The sequence below is a fragment of the Eleginops maclovinus genome, chromosome 6 (genome assembly GCF_036324505.1).
Source record: "Eleginops maclovinus isolate JMC-PN-2008 ecotype Puerto Natales chromosome 6, JC_Emac_rtc_rv5, whole genome shotgun sequence".
Lineage (NCBI taxonomy): Eukaryota > Metazoa > Chordata > Actinopteri > Perciformes > Eleginopidae > Eleginops > Eleginops maclovinus.
The window spans coordinates 22,497,245-22,513,639 of NC_086354.1; the positions used below are offsets into that span (position 1 = coordinate 22,497,245).

The 16,395-nt window shown below is 40.6% G+C and overlaps 1 protein-coding gene across 1 annotated transcript in view; it reads left to right on the forward strand.

The window, feature by feature from the left end:
* Positions 1–16,395, forward strand: part of LOC134866390 (contactin-associated protein-like 4) — a 100,627-nt gene that overhangs the window by 57,743 nt on the left and 26,489 nt on the right. The window contains exons 12-17 of the mRNA XM_063886530.1: positions 5,399–5,505; positions 7,242–7,361; positions 8,389–8,589; positions 12,048–12,210; positions 12,500–12,627; positions 13,688–13,858. Coding sequence (XP_063742600.1) covers positions 5,399–5,505; positions 7,242–7,361; positions 8,389–8,589; positions 12,048–12,210; positions 12,500–12,627; positions 13,688–13,858 — 890 coding nt within the window. The remainder of the gene's footprint in view (positions 1–5,398; positions 5,506–7,241; positions 7,362–8,388; positions 8,590–12,047; positions 12,211–12,499; positions 12,628–13,687; positions 13,859–16,395) is intronic.

Below are 16,395 nucleotides of genomic sequence, written 5' to 3' on the forward strand. Positions count from 1 at the left end.
CATTCTCTGTTAATGTCACGACTCTTCATTCTGGTTGGATTCTTTCTCCATCTGCGTTTTACTAATACTACCTAGATTTCATCTGGGCATCAATGAAAGACTTTCAATTTCCTCTTTTGCCCATCTCCTCCATTTACTCTTATAATTTTCTATTTGAGGCATAAAGAAATCACCAAGCTCCATTCCCTCGCACATTTACAATAAAATACACCCAGAGAGAGAGAGAAAGAGAGACAAACAGAAAGAGTGCAAGCATAGAAAGACCACTGAACATTCATATGCCTTTATAATAATAATGATAATATAAAGACAAACTAATGCAGAATATCATATACAGATGTGTCTATAGGCAGCGTTTCTTTGAGCTAAATGCTCAAATCTGCAGCAAAGTTATTACAAATAATCCTGAATGTTTGAACCAAATTAAATCCATCTAACGTTCTTCTACTTCAGGAGGGTTCATCCTCTGGGGACCTTCATTCAATAGTTTCAATGCAATTCATCACCCCGCTGTTGAGATACTTTAGTTTAAGTCCCACCCACTGACAGACCACCACAGCTAAAACAAAACACAACATTTTAAACATTTATAGGAAAACATATCAATTTTCATCTCAACGTTTGACAGAGAAATGCTGAAAGACGTTCAAATAAAGACACGAGCTGCAGTTTATCATTATTGTATGTCATCAATTCCATTTTCATCTGTGTGAGAGTCATTTATATTTATCCCACATCAAGAGAGTAACTCATGTGGAGCCGAACCAATTGCCTGCTGTCTCAGTGTCACACTAAATAGCACAAATCTAAAACCAGCAGACACAAACCAAAGCACCGTGCAAGAACTGGATTCTGCTGGATAACAATCTAGTGAATGTAGAAACAGGAGGATGTTTAATCGAATCAACATAAATGCATAGCTACAAACTCCAGTCACATCCTCAGCAGAGAGGGGGAATCTGCTCCAGTGGATTTGATTAATTATCTGTTTCTAAATGTACTAGATTATTATCCAGCAGAATTCAGTTCTTGCTGGTTAGGCTCACTGAAATAGAAATCATGGCTCCCTCTCCCTCATTGCAGCTGTTCATTAAATTTGGGGACCATGGGATATAGAGTTTATAGAAAGTTATGGACGCAGCTACCTCTAACCTCAGAGCAGGCCAATGCAATGACTACTACAACAAAGAAGCAGTCATGCATTTAATACACATGACCCATCAGTTCTGTGGCAATTTACTTCAGCTCAAACCATGTCACATTGCAAGCAACATGATCAAAAACTCCATTCCCTGTAGAGGTGAAAACCTGGAAAATAAGAGCAGCAACAACCGTGTCACCCTTTTAAATCTCTCCAGAAACTCCCTCTGGAGGGGACACAGGGATTTTAGCCTTTGAAGACCATTTACATGCACTACATCCTATAGAACACACAACAAGAAAGGGAAAACCTCAATAAATAATAGGGACTCTTTAACCATAAGTCCATCCTGCTGATACAACATTTTGAGACCGTCTGCACCAGAATAGCAGCATTAATGATACAGTACATGACATGTTTTTGCAAGTAAGACACTATTCACTAAAACAAGTTGTTGTTAGGGAAGTGTTGGAGGTGCAAAGTGTGTGACAGTTTATAAACATCAGTCAGTCAACCTTGTGTACTACACGATCTTAGGGTTTTGGCATCCACCTGGACATTAATTCTGCATTTCCGTTCAACTGAAAAATGTCTGGAAACACTAAGGTATTTTTGTGACTGTTATTGCTAATAATCTCTAATGCCATTTTTGTGGTCATGTGACCTGCTACCTCCATACTGTCCCACCAGGAGTGGGGTTCAAACTCACGAGGGCTGTTGCCCATTTGATCTTAAGTCCAACGCCGTAACCACTTGGTCATCCTGGTACTGGATGTGTTATATTCTCCAAAAAAAAACCAACCTTGGATGAGGTCAAGGATTTAACCAATACTTGTTACTCATTGACACTAACAGCTTTCAGTCACTGTAAGTACATTTTACATTAATGTTCTATTCCTTGCACACTTACTGTATATATAATATCCTGCTCTATAGTTTTGTGTACATTTTTATTCCGAAACTTATATATTTGCTACTTTTTTAATGCTATTATATTCCTATTGAGATGTTTCTCCATCTACCTACCTATCTATCACCCATCCATCTATCCATCCATTCATCCATCCATCCATCCATCCATCATCCATTCATCCATCCATCCATCCATCCATCCATCCATCCATCCATCCATCCATCCATCCATCCATCCAAAGAACCATCCAAAGAATCATCCTTTGGTCACTTACAAATCATGAGGATGAATTTCGAAGGGCTAAAACATGGATTGGAACATGTTTGGAGTACTTCTTAATGTAAAGATGGTGTGACACAGACTCAGTATATTGTACTATTATTACACTCGTCAGTAGAGTACTTGGATATTGAAACAGAAAAAGATCATAGGTCACTTCTGCCAGACTGAGTTAGATGGCTGCAGACACATAGCATCCCTGCCACACTCACACACACATTTAATGTATAAAATAAAAGTGAAAGCAAAGTGTTTTAACTGCAAGTCTCCAGCGTACTCTTACATTAAAGCCGTGTGAAGATAAATGGAGGTAAAAGTCACACTGTGACAGGCTGCTGAGTCATTGCTTTTATCGAAATAAAAAAGGAGGCTGCTGATTCTGCTCTGTCATCTATTTTATCTTTTATATTGCTTCCTGGGTGTGAGCAAACACAAACTGAAACTGTCAAATACATTTACAGAAGTAAACACACTCTGAAACATTTATTCAAGAGTATAAAGACAGATACAAAGTCAGCATGGACGCGCTGCCCAGCTGTGCACCGGTGACGCCAAAGTGCGTGCGTGCGCGTGTGTGTGTGTGTGTGTGTGTGTGTGTGTGTGTGTGTGTGTGTGTGTGTGTGTGTGTGTGTGTGTGTGTGTGTGTGTGTGTGTGTGTGTGTGTGTGTGAGGTGCCAGCCGGTCTTGCAACAGATAGAAAGCCACCTGTGTGGATAAGAGCAGTGTTACTCATCACCTCCTGTCGCCCTCTGTCTGTCTGTAACACGTCAAAGTACGTCTTCATGTTTCTCAACAAATTTTGAGGTATCTGTCTGTAAGATTTCCAGACCCCTGCCAGTATCAATGGAGGAGAATTCCATTTTGTGTGTGTGTTCCTCACAGGGTTGAAAATAATTACACAGAAACATGGTCTTCATGTTGTCATGCACAGTCTGAACTACTAACCAAATAAAGGTCCCTTGACACAGAACATGGACAGCTTGTTTAATTATAGGTCCTGTTACAGACACAAACGGGTCATTTGACACAACATATTAATTCAAACACGATTTCATTGATTAAAAAGTTATTGTACTGCTTTCGGCAAGAAAAAGTAGTCCTTTTGAGTGTTGGAAATTGCAGCGACAGCAATTCCACCTAAAATCATTGATTCTGTAACCGTCCAGGTCCAACCAAAATAAAATTGCTCCTTTCTGCAGATTGATAGTCCCTTGATCGGAGTGTCCTTATTAACCACCTGCTATCGAGGAAGATCAGACTGCTAAATGGCCCAATTGACCAATCAGACTCCAGCATTCAACCAAACCTTGTAAACAAATGTAACACAGCACACAAACAGCTAGCTTGTTGATGCACTTGTTAATTTGCAATGTGTTGTTTTGTTTGTATGTATTTGGTTTGTTCTACTACTGATGCCTGCAATACATTTTTTTTTAAAGATCCATGAGTTAGGTTAGGAGCTGCATTCATGGCTGTGTGACGGATCAATTTATATCTGTGAGTACGTTGATATATAAAAATGCTCATGGTTTATCACCTGATCTCCATTGAAGCCTCCCACAGCCAGGATACTGTAGATCATCTGTATGCAGGGAAACCAAAACACAACAACCATATTTCCTGTGTGTCACAATTTCACTTTCAAATGCATTCATTCTCACCCTCCGTCTCTCTCCTCCCTCCCACACAGGACTGATGTCATGATGTGTATCTATAAATAACACACAGCGCTGCGGTGAGGTCTCACTTAAAGGGGGCTTCTTCAAACAGTGTGGCTTCACCTTAGCAGTGCGACTCCGATCAATCACATGCTGTGGAGCCGAAGCCGAAAGGACATTTTCTATTCAGTAGAAGCCTTTTCGTTTTTCAAATGAGAAAAAAATCCAACGTGAGAAAGTAGGGAATTATTCAAGTTGAAAAAAAGGTGAAAGTTGTTTCAAAGGAATATTCTGATAAGTCCTTCATTCAACGAAAAAAGTGGTGTTTGATTTCAACACCGATCTTCCCCTACACATCTCTATATACACAAAAAGCAATATTAATAATGACAAATGTTCTATTTGACCAGAGTCGGCGCCAGAGCAGATCTACTGGAGGGGCATTGGGTCATTGGGGGGGGGGGCTTGCTTGCTTTTGTGACATTAAAAACTCTTTAGCAACTTCGAACTGAGCGTCAATTATAGTCGATTGTGACAGATCGAGAATATGCTTCACAGCTGGTAGGAGGGGCATCAATGACCGCTAGGGGGGCACGGCCCTCGAATGCCCCCCATTTAGCGCCGGCACTGTATTTGACGCTCCGTTGCTACAGTTTATAACCTTGAAGTGCTTCCGCTAAAAGGTTTTTGCATGCAGCTGCATTTTAAAGAGGCTCATTTAGAAAAAGTTTTCTTTAGTGAGAGTTTGAAAGCATGGTGTGAAACTTCTCCCAATTGGAGACGGAAGACAATCCCCCTGGTGTTGTTTCCTGAACTATGTGGAAGTAAGAGTATCGTTGCTACACCTGCTGTGCTAACATGCTAACCTACACACACACACACACACACACCAATGATTCACTGATTGATGCAGCCGTTCGAAGTTAAATAGCAATGTTCAAGGCCTTCCAAGAAATCCAAACATCTGGGATACTCTTTCAAGAAAATGGTTGTTGTTGCTGCTGCAATGCAGTCCTGACAAACCAAGGCCTAAAGTCTATAAACAATTCTAAAATAGAAACATCTCAAAATAGAAATTAAAATAAACCGGAATTACAGGAAAAAAAAAAATATATATATATATACAGTTGACTGAAGATAAAGAACCTATAAACTGTCAGACAAATAAACACTACTGGAGTTAACACAATATAAAGCAGGATCTTATTGTTTAAATAAATCAGTGTTTTGGTTAATGCAGAGAATCCATGAGAATTGTCTCTGAAATGTCGTATACATCACATAAATCCACCCTGTTTAAAGGAACTCAAACCCTGCTCTCTCTCTCTCTCTCTCTCTCTCTCTCTCTCTCTCTCTCTCTCTCTCTCTCTCTCTCTCTCTCTCTCTCTCTCTCTCTCTCTCCCTCAGGTGTTCTCCCAGTCGCTGTGAACATGGCGGCCGCTGCAGTCAGTCCTGGACCGTCTTCCACTGCAACTGCTCCGACAGCGGCTACAGCGGAGCCACCTGCCACAGCCGTGAGTCCAACAGCAGCACAGTAACCAACAAGACACAAAAAGACTGAGAGAGAGGTGATGAGCCAGAGGGAATAACACAAATTAGGATTCAGGCGGTGTGTTGAACAGAACAAATACTATTTATGTTGCTAAATTTAAAGTCAGTGAAAGATATGACTCATGCAGCGCCAACACCGCTTTAAGTTTGAGTGCTTTGCAGAAACATTGCCATATAAACATCAAACAGGAACACATGCAACACATTCCCGGACCACACACCAAACGTATAGCTTCCATGCCATTTGTTTAACGACATGAAGGACAGATTACTATTAATCATTATTATTCAAGATAGAGTTTGAATAACTTGCTTAATTAATACATGAAAGGAAATGTGTTCCCAACTCAAAAAGTCTTACAACCTGAATCTCATTTTGTAGTAACGGCCATTATTTCTGTTAGCTTTAAAACAAATCAAATGAACAAAGTGGATTTCTGAGATTTGACAAGAAGGCAACATGACTTAAAATAAGTTTGACAGAGCAGGAAACATGAGAAGATAGGTTATACAACAAACTGGCGTATTAGCATTTTATATTTGGATTGAAAACAAAGCAAAATGGTAGATAAATACCCAAACTGTGAGATGGTAAACATCCATCACTCTTTACAGACCAACTCCCTGTTTTTCCTTCGTTTATTTAACAGGGACAGTGCGCATTAATCAACGTTTCTGTTAAAAAAAAGAGGCTACTTTTCATCAATAGTCCCTGGAGAGATTTTGTTAGTCCCCCTAAAGATAAATAACAGTCAATAAAAGCATGCAACATACAGAACTGGAAGTGTTATTAAAAACTTAACGAAGAAAGAAAAAACCTGCAAGTACAGCAGCACGGGATGCTTGACACAACTGCACATGCTCTCATTTTGAATTTCATCTTCAAATAAATTAGTTTTGTGTAGATTTGACATTTATTTATAACCTTTCTGATCTTTCCAGAACACAGCAATTACTTTAGTGAGTGCCATAATAACATTATACCACATAAATACGTCCATAAACTATAATCTGCCTCTAAAGAGACCACCCCCCTTGAGGTATATTTAAATCTGCACATCATTATCTCCAGTGGGGGAGGATACAGTTGAATAAAACCTGTTTGTATGTGAGAGATATGATGAAGGTTAATGAGACTGGAGCTGTGACTAAAGTGCTGCATGGGGAGAGAATAAATACACCTGCAGCAGCGAGGCCAGATTCATCTGTTCTGTGCCGATTCCCCCGAGTCAAATCCTCAAAAACCAAAAGCAGAAACTTTCCCACAATCCACCTCTGGTCTCAGGTTTTATTGCTGCTGTTCCTCTGAGGGAATGTGATGAATAAAATGCCCTCGGCTGTGCGGGAGAGGAGAGATACACAGGTGTGGGAACTCTTAGATATGGCTCTGACTTTGAAGGACTTTGTGTGTGTGTGTGTGTGTGTGTGTGTGTGTGTGTGTGTGTGTGTGTGTGTGTGTGTGTGTGTGTGTGTGTGTGTGTGTGTGTGTGTGTGTATTGTAGATAGAGAGGAAGAGGCAGGCCAGATAAAGGTGTTTGTGCTCCCATCACTCACTTACTTTATGACTCAGAAATAAAACGCAAGATGAGTTTCTTCACTCTGATTACCAGTTGGTTATTTACCCATAATCCTCCACAGTGTGTAGTTCTTCATCCCCTCACAACCCATGTGTTTAGCTGATCTCATTATGTTCCTCCAGCTGTGTACGAACAGTCCTGCGAGGCGTACAAACACAACGGCAACACGTCGGGACCTTTTTACATCGACGTGGACGGCAGCGGACCAATCAAACCGCAGCTGGTGTACTGCAACATGACAGGTGACACACACACACACCGACACGCACATCATCACTCAAAGCTTTTCATGATTAAAATTTACATAATTGTAAATGATGATGCTCCTCTCATCACGCTCTGATCCACTTTATCTTCCATCCTCAGTTTTTCCTCTCTTTTTCCTCTGTCATGTCATCCGTTTAATCATAAAAATATGAGTAATGACGTCTCGCTGCTTCACATCATTTGTGTACGTGAATAAATCCTAATAATGATGATCCAATTTTCTCTCCCTATCCTCAGTTTGTTTCCTCTCAGTTTTTTTTTAATCTTAAGTTTATGATGCTTCATGTATTTAATCATTATATATACAGGGTGTGTTGGCAGAGTACATCCTTAATTACGGACCTATTCATTATGACACTCGAGCAGGCAGTGTCGTTAATACAACAGCATAAACAACAAGCTAGTGTAAGACTCAATTAAAGCTGAGGAAAGGCAGATAAATTAAGAATATTAAAGGTGTAAGTGTTTTAATTTGTACATTACATTTTAGACCAATCATCAGAGCTGCTGACCTGGAAGTAGAAGCTTTCTTTTCTCTCACAGCCAACTCATTGTGAAAAATACTTTAGGCCTTTTAGCTTTTTACCAGGACTAAATCTAGAAGATTGACTCCAATTTCATGCTTACTCTCTAAATTCAAAGGCTATTAGCTTAGCTTAGCACAGAGACTGGAAATCTAGGGAACGGCTAGCATCTAATTTAACTTTAAAAACACAGCTGCTAGAACATCTAAAGCTAATGAACTTGATAAATCTCATTTGTTTAATCAAAAACTAAAATGTAAAAGCATCAAAGTGTGTTTATTAGTAAGCTTGCTGTGTGTACACTTGTAAACTGTAAGCTAGCATTACTTCATATTTAATGTACAGGAGGAGTAGTATCAATCTTCTTATAAAGTTATTTGAGTGAGAGTACCAGAACCAAATATCGATAAATAAGATGTCAGTAGGTAAAAGCTGTTGTTGAAAATGCAATATAAATCTATGAATCTTCCCCCACCAGAGGAGAACACATGGATGGTGATCCAGCACAACAACACAGAGCTGACCAGAGTGCGACCGTCTCCAGACATCAACCAGCTCTCAGTTCACTTTGACTACTCCACTGAAGAGGAGCAGCTATTGGCCGCCATCAGCCAATCAGAGCACTGCGAACAGGAACTGTCCTACCACTGCAGGAAGTCCCGCCTCCTCAACACTCCAGGTAAGAGGCTCTGCAGGACATGCTTTCTAGATGTACCCTCATGTGTTTGTCTTATGAGGTGGTAACGTTAAAAGTATATTTTGACATGTTGGGCAATAGGCTTTTTTAGTCTCTGAAGATTAGCACCACTCTCATGTCTGTGACGAGCTCCGACCGGCATCTTAGCTTAGCATAAAGACTGGAAACAGGTGGAAACAGCTAGCCTGGCTCTGAAGGCTACAGAATCTGCTTAGCAACAGCACTAAAGCTCACTAAATAACACCTTATATCTTGTTTGGGTTATCCACACAAAGGGCCAATTGTAAAAATGTAAATGTTCAGTTATTCAGGGGTCACGAGGAAGATTATTTCTTTAAGTTACTTCCTGCACTTTCTTCTGTTTGCATGGCTCAAAAGCAAGCTATAATCCTGCACCAACCTCAGAACTCATGTTTATCCACTTTATAACTCGAATTTATAGTGTGTATTGGATATTTAGTGAGCTGTATAGGTGCTCAAAGGTGGATTTTGTTATTGTGGAAAGAGCCATGCTAGCCTTACCTGTTGACAGTCCACGTGCTAAGCTAACCGGCTGCTAACAGTAGCTTAATATTACAAATTAATTCATTGCACTGTTTACTTTATATTGATTTATATGGTGTTATTGACTTTGGAAAACTAGAGGATAGAAGATTTGTTTTCTTGAAGCTTGAATCATGAGCCAACATTTGATTGTATTCTATTCTCTGTTTGTGATGATACTCGCATAACTCAGCAGTAAATCTCACCTTTGAAATATCTTAATCCTTTTAATCTTTTAATCTTATCTCGGAGAGAGCCTTCTTTCCTCCCTTTTTCTTCAATACTCCTCATTTGAATAAAACAGACTGTAAACAAGCGCTGGTTCTTAATATTGTTGTTGGGTTTTATCAAAGTTAATGAAAGCTTGGTTGAGCAGGCTTTGTTCGGCTCTCATCGACCAGAAACTGAGAAATCGTTACGCTCGTTGTTGTGGTTTCAGGGATTTTATTCTGAATCAGATACATTGATTATTCTGTATTTGTTTAATTCCTGCTCCTAGATATATTATTGAGTTAGTTCTGTGTTTTCCTGCGCTCGTATTGACTCAGAGACGGTGAGTATTGGAAGAAGAGGAACGATCACTTTGATCAACAGGTCTAATTGGATTTGTCTTGGTGGCAATACATGCAACAGTGACCAATTGCATGCAGGAAAGAAATCCTGATTCTGTGTAAAGACACCCACTGAACACGCCACGGTCATGTACACTTTATTGCATCCATGTTCTAGCCCTGCTGTTTGTTGGTCGGTCCACCACTTTGGTCCAGTCTGATAAATTTAAACCGTTTTCAAACAATAAGCCTCCTAGTCATCTAACTGCTGCTTAGCACTTCCTTTGTTTTTGTTGTTATTATCTTTACTTGCTTGTACAGCGCTTTAAGCACCAGGAAAAGCACTATATAAATACCATGTATTATTATGGGATGCCATGGAACTTTGTGCAGATACTCATGGTACCCAGAGGATGAATCAAATTTATGTTGATGGCCCTCTCACTGTTCCTTTAGCGCCACCATGTGGTTGATTTGAAGTGAAATAGCTCGGCACCTATCAGATTGATTGCCATGAAATAAGGTTTATTTGTTGGCTATTATTATTATATATATATCTTTATGGAGCAAGGACCATGCATGTAAATATATTAATCTCAAAAAGAGAAGACATGTTTGGTACCACACTATAGCTCAAAGCTCATTTCCATCTGAAAATGGAATGAGAAGGATTTGGAAAACCTTCGTAATTTACATAATACTTTTTATGATGAATACCTGAAAAAACAATGACATTCAGCCTCAGCTTTAGTTTGTGTTAAGTATGACATTTCAGCGGGCTTACATTCTTATCTATCAGCTGTTGCTGTTATTTGTATTTGAGCAGAAAATACTGTGTAAACAATCAGTCAAATAAAACTGCAAAAAAATCCCCAGAATTTGTAAAAACCAAATAATAATTTACAGAAATGTACCTGAAGTTATCCATGCAGAAACCTATCCTCAAAGTTTCTCTCTCCTGTGGAGCTACTAAGAGCACACACACACACACACACACACACACACACACACACACACACACACACACACACACACACACACACACACACACACACACACACACACAGAAAATGTGTGCCTAAGCAACTTTTTTTGGGTGGGTGGGTAATAAAATGATGGATGAAAATACTGGATGTAGTAGAAAAGGAAGAATGGGTGGAGAGATAGTTTCCATTATAAACCCCCTGCTGCTCTCTGGGAAAATACAACAAAAAGTGCTGACTCAACAGAAACTTTTACAATCACCTTCTCTCACTGCGACGCTCTCTCACAAAAATATACATTTCACTGTACCATCATCGCCCTCCATCGAAAACGATATGCAGCGTTCGGGGTACGCGCTGCAGACGCCCCCCTGCCTCAAACCCTGGATTCTGAGGGATGGGAACTCTTTCCATGCAGCACTTCTACCACGGCTAACAGTTTTTCCACAGAGGGTGTATCTGTGTTGCTTTGTGTCCTGCAAGCATCTTTTGTGTGATTACGACCGAGGGCAGGAGGCTGCAGGTTTGGACTGCATCCTCCAGATAGATTTGTGTTAGTTTAATGTTTTATAACCTCATTTATTTTGGAAATTCACGCTAGCCAGAGTGCACTAATTACATTGTTATTGTCATATTTTAATGCCTCCGTAGATACCAACAGCGGATGAACGCTTCCCAGGCTTCCTTTTTTTGTGGCTGTAATCGATTCTTGTTCAGGAGGAATATTTATATACTATTATATTATTTTTGTCACAGCAGCATTTTAACAAGCATTGTACATCAGCTACACATAGTAAACTTCTGCTGGTAAAGCCAACAAAACATCAGTCGGGATATGAGAAACATCCAGTAACTCTCTCTCTTTTTTTTATTTCTTCACATAAGGGTCAGGGTTTTTGGCTCAGCTTTCCAGGAATGATTGGACGTCTCTGTTCAGGATATTTGATCTTGAGTCAGTTCATATTTGTACTTTTTGCCTCTACTGGGACATGTCTCCATGCTCTAATGTTCAGAAAGCTCTTTATGTTTCTCATACTGCCTGCGCTGCAGCACCTCTTTGCACCCTCTGTCTGAAACCAGAGCCCAGTCTGCTCTGACTGGTTAGCTGGCCGGCTCTGTTCTGATTGATTAACCGCTTAGAGATGTCCCGCCCCTTAATTTATCACTTACAATGTGGTGGAGCGCTAGCCAATAGAGTGTTGATGTCATTATGTTCCAGAATTTTAGCCTTTGCAGACCATTTACATGCACACAAACCTTAATAACGCTACAGGAAAGGCTTCTTAAACACTCGCTTACAATAAAACGTTGTGGGACATAGGAAGTTTAAAGGTGTGTGTGTGTTTGTGTGTGTGTGTTTCAGAGGGCTCTCCGTTCAGCTGGTGGCACGGGGGTCCCGGTCCCGGTCGAGTCCAGACTTATTGGGGCGGAGCTCAGCCGGGCAGCCAGCAGTGTGTGTGCGGCCTGCAGGGAGACTGTGTGGACCCTCAGCACTACTGCAACTGTGACGCCGACCGCATGGAGTGGTACTGAAACACAGATCTTTAGACGTGGTTATTATCACGTGTTTCTCCTCCTCTCTCTAATGCTCTCCATTGTTTTGTTTCTTCATCTTGTCCTCTTCCTCCTCTCCTCTTCCATCCATCCCTATTTGTCTACACTCCTCTACACTTTGCTTCTTAATCTCTCTCCCTCCTCCTTATCTTCCCCACTCCTCCCCCTCTACTTCTTCTTCTCCTTCTCCTTCTTCTTCTTCTTCTTCTTCTGCTTCTGCTTCTGCTTCTGCTCCTCGTCCTCTTCCTCCTCCTCCTGCAGGACTGAAGACTCGGGGCTGCTCATCCACAAGGAGAGCCTCCCGGTCCGGTCTCTGGTGCTGGGTGACGTCAGGAGGCCGGGGTCAGAGGCCGCTTACAGGGTGGGACCGCTCAGTTGTCATGGAGACAGTAAGTACAGCTTTGGTTTCCGGGTTACAACATGACAGAGAGACTCTATTCTGGAAAATTAAAGTTGATTTTAGATCGTTTTTATTGGATTTTCAGCAACTTATACAGACATATTCGCACCTGTTTTTTCCCCATGTTCTTTCAGCTGTATCCAAATAGTTTATACACAGAAAATATATATAAGAAAGACAAGAGGAGGGAAATAAATCCGGTCCTGTTTCCTGTTTTGTCGAACTCACAGAAGGACAAAAACTAACAAATTCATTTTGACATTCAAACCAATAAGCCAGCGTTTATTTCTTCAAGCAGCAAATAATAGCTCATTATTTCTGAGAGATGAGTTCCTCTCAGGTCTATTGAAATTGAAATGGAAATACAGGATTAGGTGTTTAATGCGATGAATAAATTATCCTGGGTATAATACCTAAACATCTAGAAGCTATTTATCATTAGCAGAACTGCCGCTGATACACATTCCCATCTCAGTTTTCACACTCTGATTCTCATATCTAATTAAATGCGTTTCAACGTAACACAAAAGCAAGTTTTTTTTCCAATTATTCACAATTACAGCTATATATACCCGAGAAGATGTATGAATAAATGTTTGATATGATAAATCAAACAAGACCGTAACCGTAAATGCAACAGCTAAATTTGTTGCCTCATTTGTTTCCCCGGGATTTCCATTTCAAGAGGAAATATTCTGCTCACCTTCAGGTTCATATTAATATTGTCTCCATGCTTTAATGTTCAGAAAGCTCTTTATTTTTCTCTTACTGCCTGAGCTGCAGCACCTCTTTTCACCCTCAGTCTGAAACCAGAGCCCAGTCTGCTCTGATTGGTTAGCTGGCCGGCTCTGTTGTGATTGATCAACCGCTTAGAGATGTCCCGCCCCCTTTAGCATATCATGTACAATGTGTCTAGAGGGAACACTTCTAGTCTTTGCAGACCATTTACATGCACACAAACCTTTAAAACACACTACAGGAAAGGGAAAACTCCAAATAAGGGGCCTCTTTAAAGATGTTGACGAGGAGTTTTCCTTTCCTTTTCTCAGAGAACTTCTGGAACGCTGCTTTTTTCGACAAGGAGACGTCGTACCTCCACTTTCCCACCTTCCACGGAGAGCTGAGCGCGGATATCTCCTTCCTGTTTAAAACCACCGCCTCCTCCGGTGTGTTCCTGGAAAACCTGGGCATCAAAGACTTCATCCGGATCGAACTGAGCTGTGAGTAAGAGCTGGAAGGCGAGGATTTAATCTGGATTAGAGTGATGTGTTGGTGAAACCTGGAAGTCAAAGTCTTAATCTGGATCTGTGTAAAACCCGGAGGTTAGACACTTAATCTGTTCCAAAGTATTCTGGAGGGAGAAATTGTTTATTTAAGGTTGACCTCAGCTGTCTTGACCTTCCAGTCCTGACTTTAACTGTGAGAGTTACACAAAGTTTAACAGCTCAGGGAAACCGAGAAGCCTTTTAAAGACCTTTTTTGAATCTGGCTGCAGTGATTTCCCCCAATTTATCCACCCGAGCGTCAATGGATGTTTCAGTTCATTTAAAATGCATTTCATCGGGTCACGTTCAGTACTCTGTGCAGGCAAGTCTAGCTCTTCCACACCAAACCTTTAATAGAGCTTGCACTGCAGCTAAAAAGCAGGAAAGGGTCGCCCCAAACGGTTACGGTTTGTAAATATGAATCCTTAAATAAGCCAGACTTGAGTTGAAGTTAAGAAAGAAACATCCTTATGTATTATTTATGAAACGTTTAAACTCAAAAGCTGATTGGATAGTGTTTAACTCTGATGCTGATTCCACCTTTTTCCCTCTAATCCATTGCCACTAGCCTTATACGGTGGCCTATCTGGGACATTTTAATGTTGTTTAATAGCTTAGAATAAATACTGATAGCTTCCGAAACAACTGGCCTGTTCAGATTGAAGAAAATACAAAGTAATTGGGCATAATAACACTCTTAGTATGCTGGGAGAGCTCACAGACACATCACATGCCTGCAGCAATAGGAAAGGTGTATTTTGCTCTGCTTATGGGATGGTTTAGTGTCCCAAAATGCGAGTACACATATTAGTCTCTTTAACTTCCCCTTACCTTTCTGTTTTTATTGCTCGGACGATATTTTCTGTCTATGCTCTCTGTTTTGTGCTTTCTAGCTTTCGCCTCAGTGCTTTGTATTTAAATATGACAATGTATTGTGTATGCGTCTCACAGCCCTCATTGGTGTGTTCTTATTTAAAATATGGCAGAAAAACCTTTAGATATCAGAGCCTGCCTTTTTGAAGCTTAATCAGCCCAGTTTAGTTTGCTGTTTTTGGCATTGGGATTTGAAGGGACACACAGAATCAGATGCAGGGACACTGCTGCACCAACAGCCTCGCTCCTCGGGGGAAATCATCGTCAGTGTTGGATGTTCCTGCTCCGAATGCTGCTGCTCTGCTGCCGGCTTCCTCTGAGAACAGTTTCTAAATGAAGTTACCCGTGTGATGCTGGGATATTGTTTCATCTTGTTCTGGGATCTCAGAGTGATACATCTTCTCCTTGAAAACACAAAGGATGAGATGTCTTTGGGCTCCGAAATCGACTTCTTCTCTTGAAAGGGGCGACAGTGGAGAGATGGTCTGTCCCACAACGAAGAAAAAGTCATTCAAAGTCTCATTAATATTGGGAACAGTGCTTATGAGTATAAATCCAGCCTTGAAGGAGAGCCTTTCCCAGCACTATGTTGTGCAGGTTGTTTCTTTTTTGCTGACTTGTGCAAATGCACTTTCCCTATAGGTCTTAATAGTTCAAGAGCAAAAAACATCATGGCCTTACAAAGTAAGCAAGTTCATGGAAGCATCAAGGGTTTGCAGTAACGCTGTTGATGTCTTTGTTATATTTTGGTAGTTTCAACCTCAACAAAGATATTGAAAATTGCATGTTTAGCTCCGACTAGGTTCTAATAACTGCAGCAGAGAAAGGACTTGAATGCTGTAGAGATGTTTAGCATTGGAACGTTCCGATTTCCCCCGTGAAATGTTAAAGTGATGCCAGAAAACAATCTCTCTGTTGGTCAGAAAGGGTCTAATGAGTCCAGAAATATGACGATGGTGTCAGATGTCTGGTCAGACGGCAGAGACAGCATTGTTCTTACGGAGAATAAATATGGGATGGGTGTCCGGTGGGTCTGCCGGTGGTCGAGTGGCAGGCAGCAGGCTGACACTGAAACTGAGATTTCTGATCCTTTCTTTTACTCTCCTTTTCTCTGGAGAGGAAGTCAAGAAACCGGAGCTCTGGATTTATTTGTTGTTTGAGGTGCGATATATGACTCAGCAGCTTTAAGACGTGAAGACACTATTATTTTCCCGCTCGCTCTGATGCAGGATTTTCACCGGAAAGTGGGCGGGGCCTTAATTTGGGCGGGAAGAGACTGTATTTTTCTAGAAAACCCTGAAATGGATGAATCCCTGCCTTCTTCCTCATGGGAGCTGTAGTTTTCGCTGTGCTAACAGTAATTTACATTTTGGGAAAATCACAAGGGATTAACAGTTGTGGCAAGACACAAATTAGGAGGGCAAATGACTATAAAACAAGCTAAATAAATAAAGTAATTATATCTCTGACACTTTAACACCGTGGTAGCTTTTTTGTATTAGTGACAAATTATGTTGAAATGGTTGGTTTTATATAAATGTGAGTTGCAACTTAAATGGACGGTAATAAAGTTAATGAAGAAACAAAAATGCTAAAATAAAACAATGAATATGTATTTA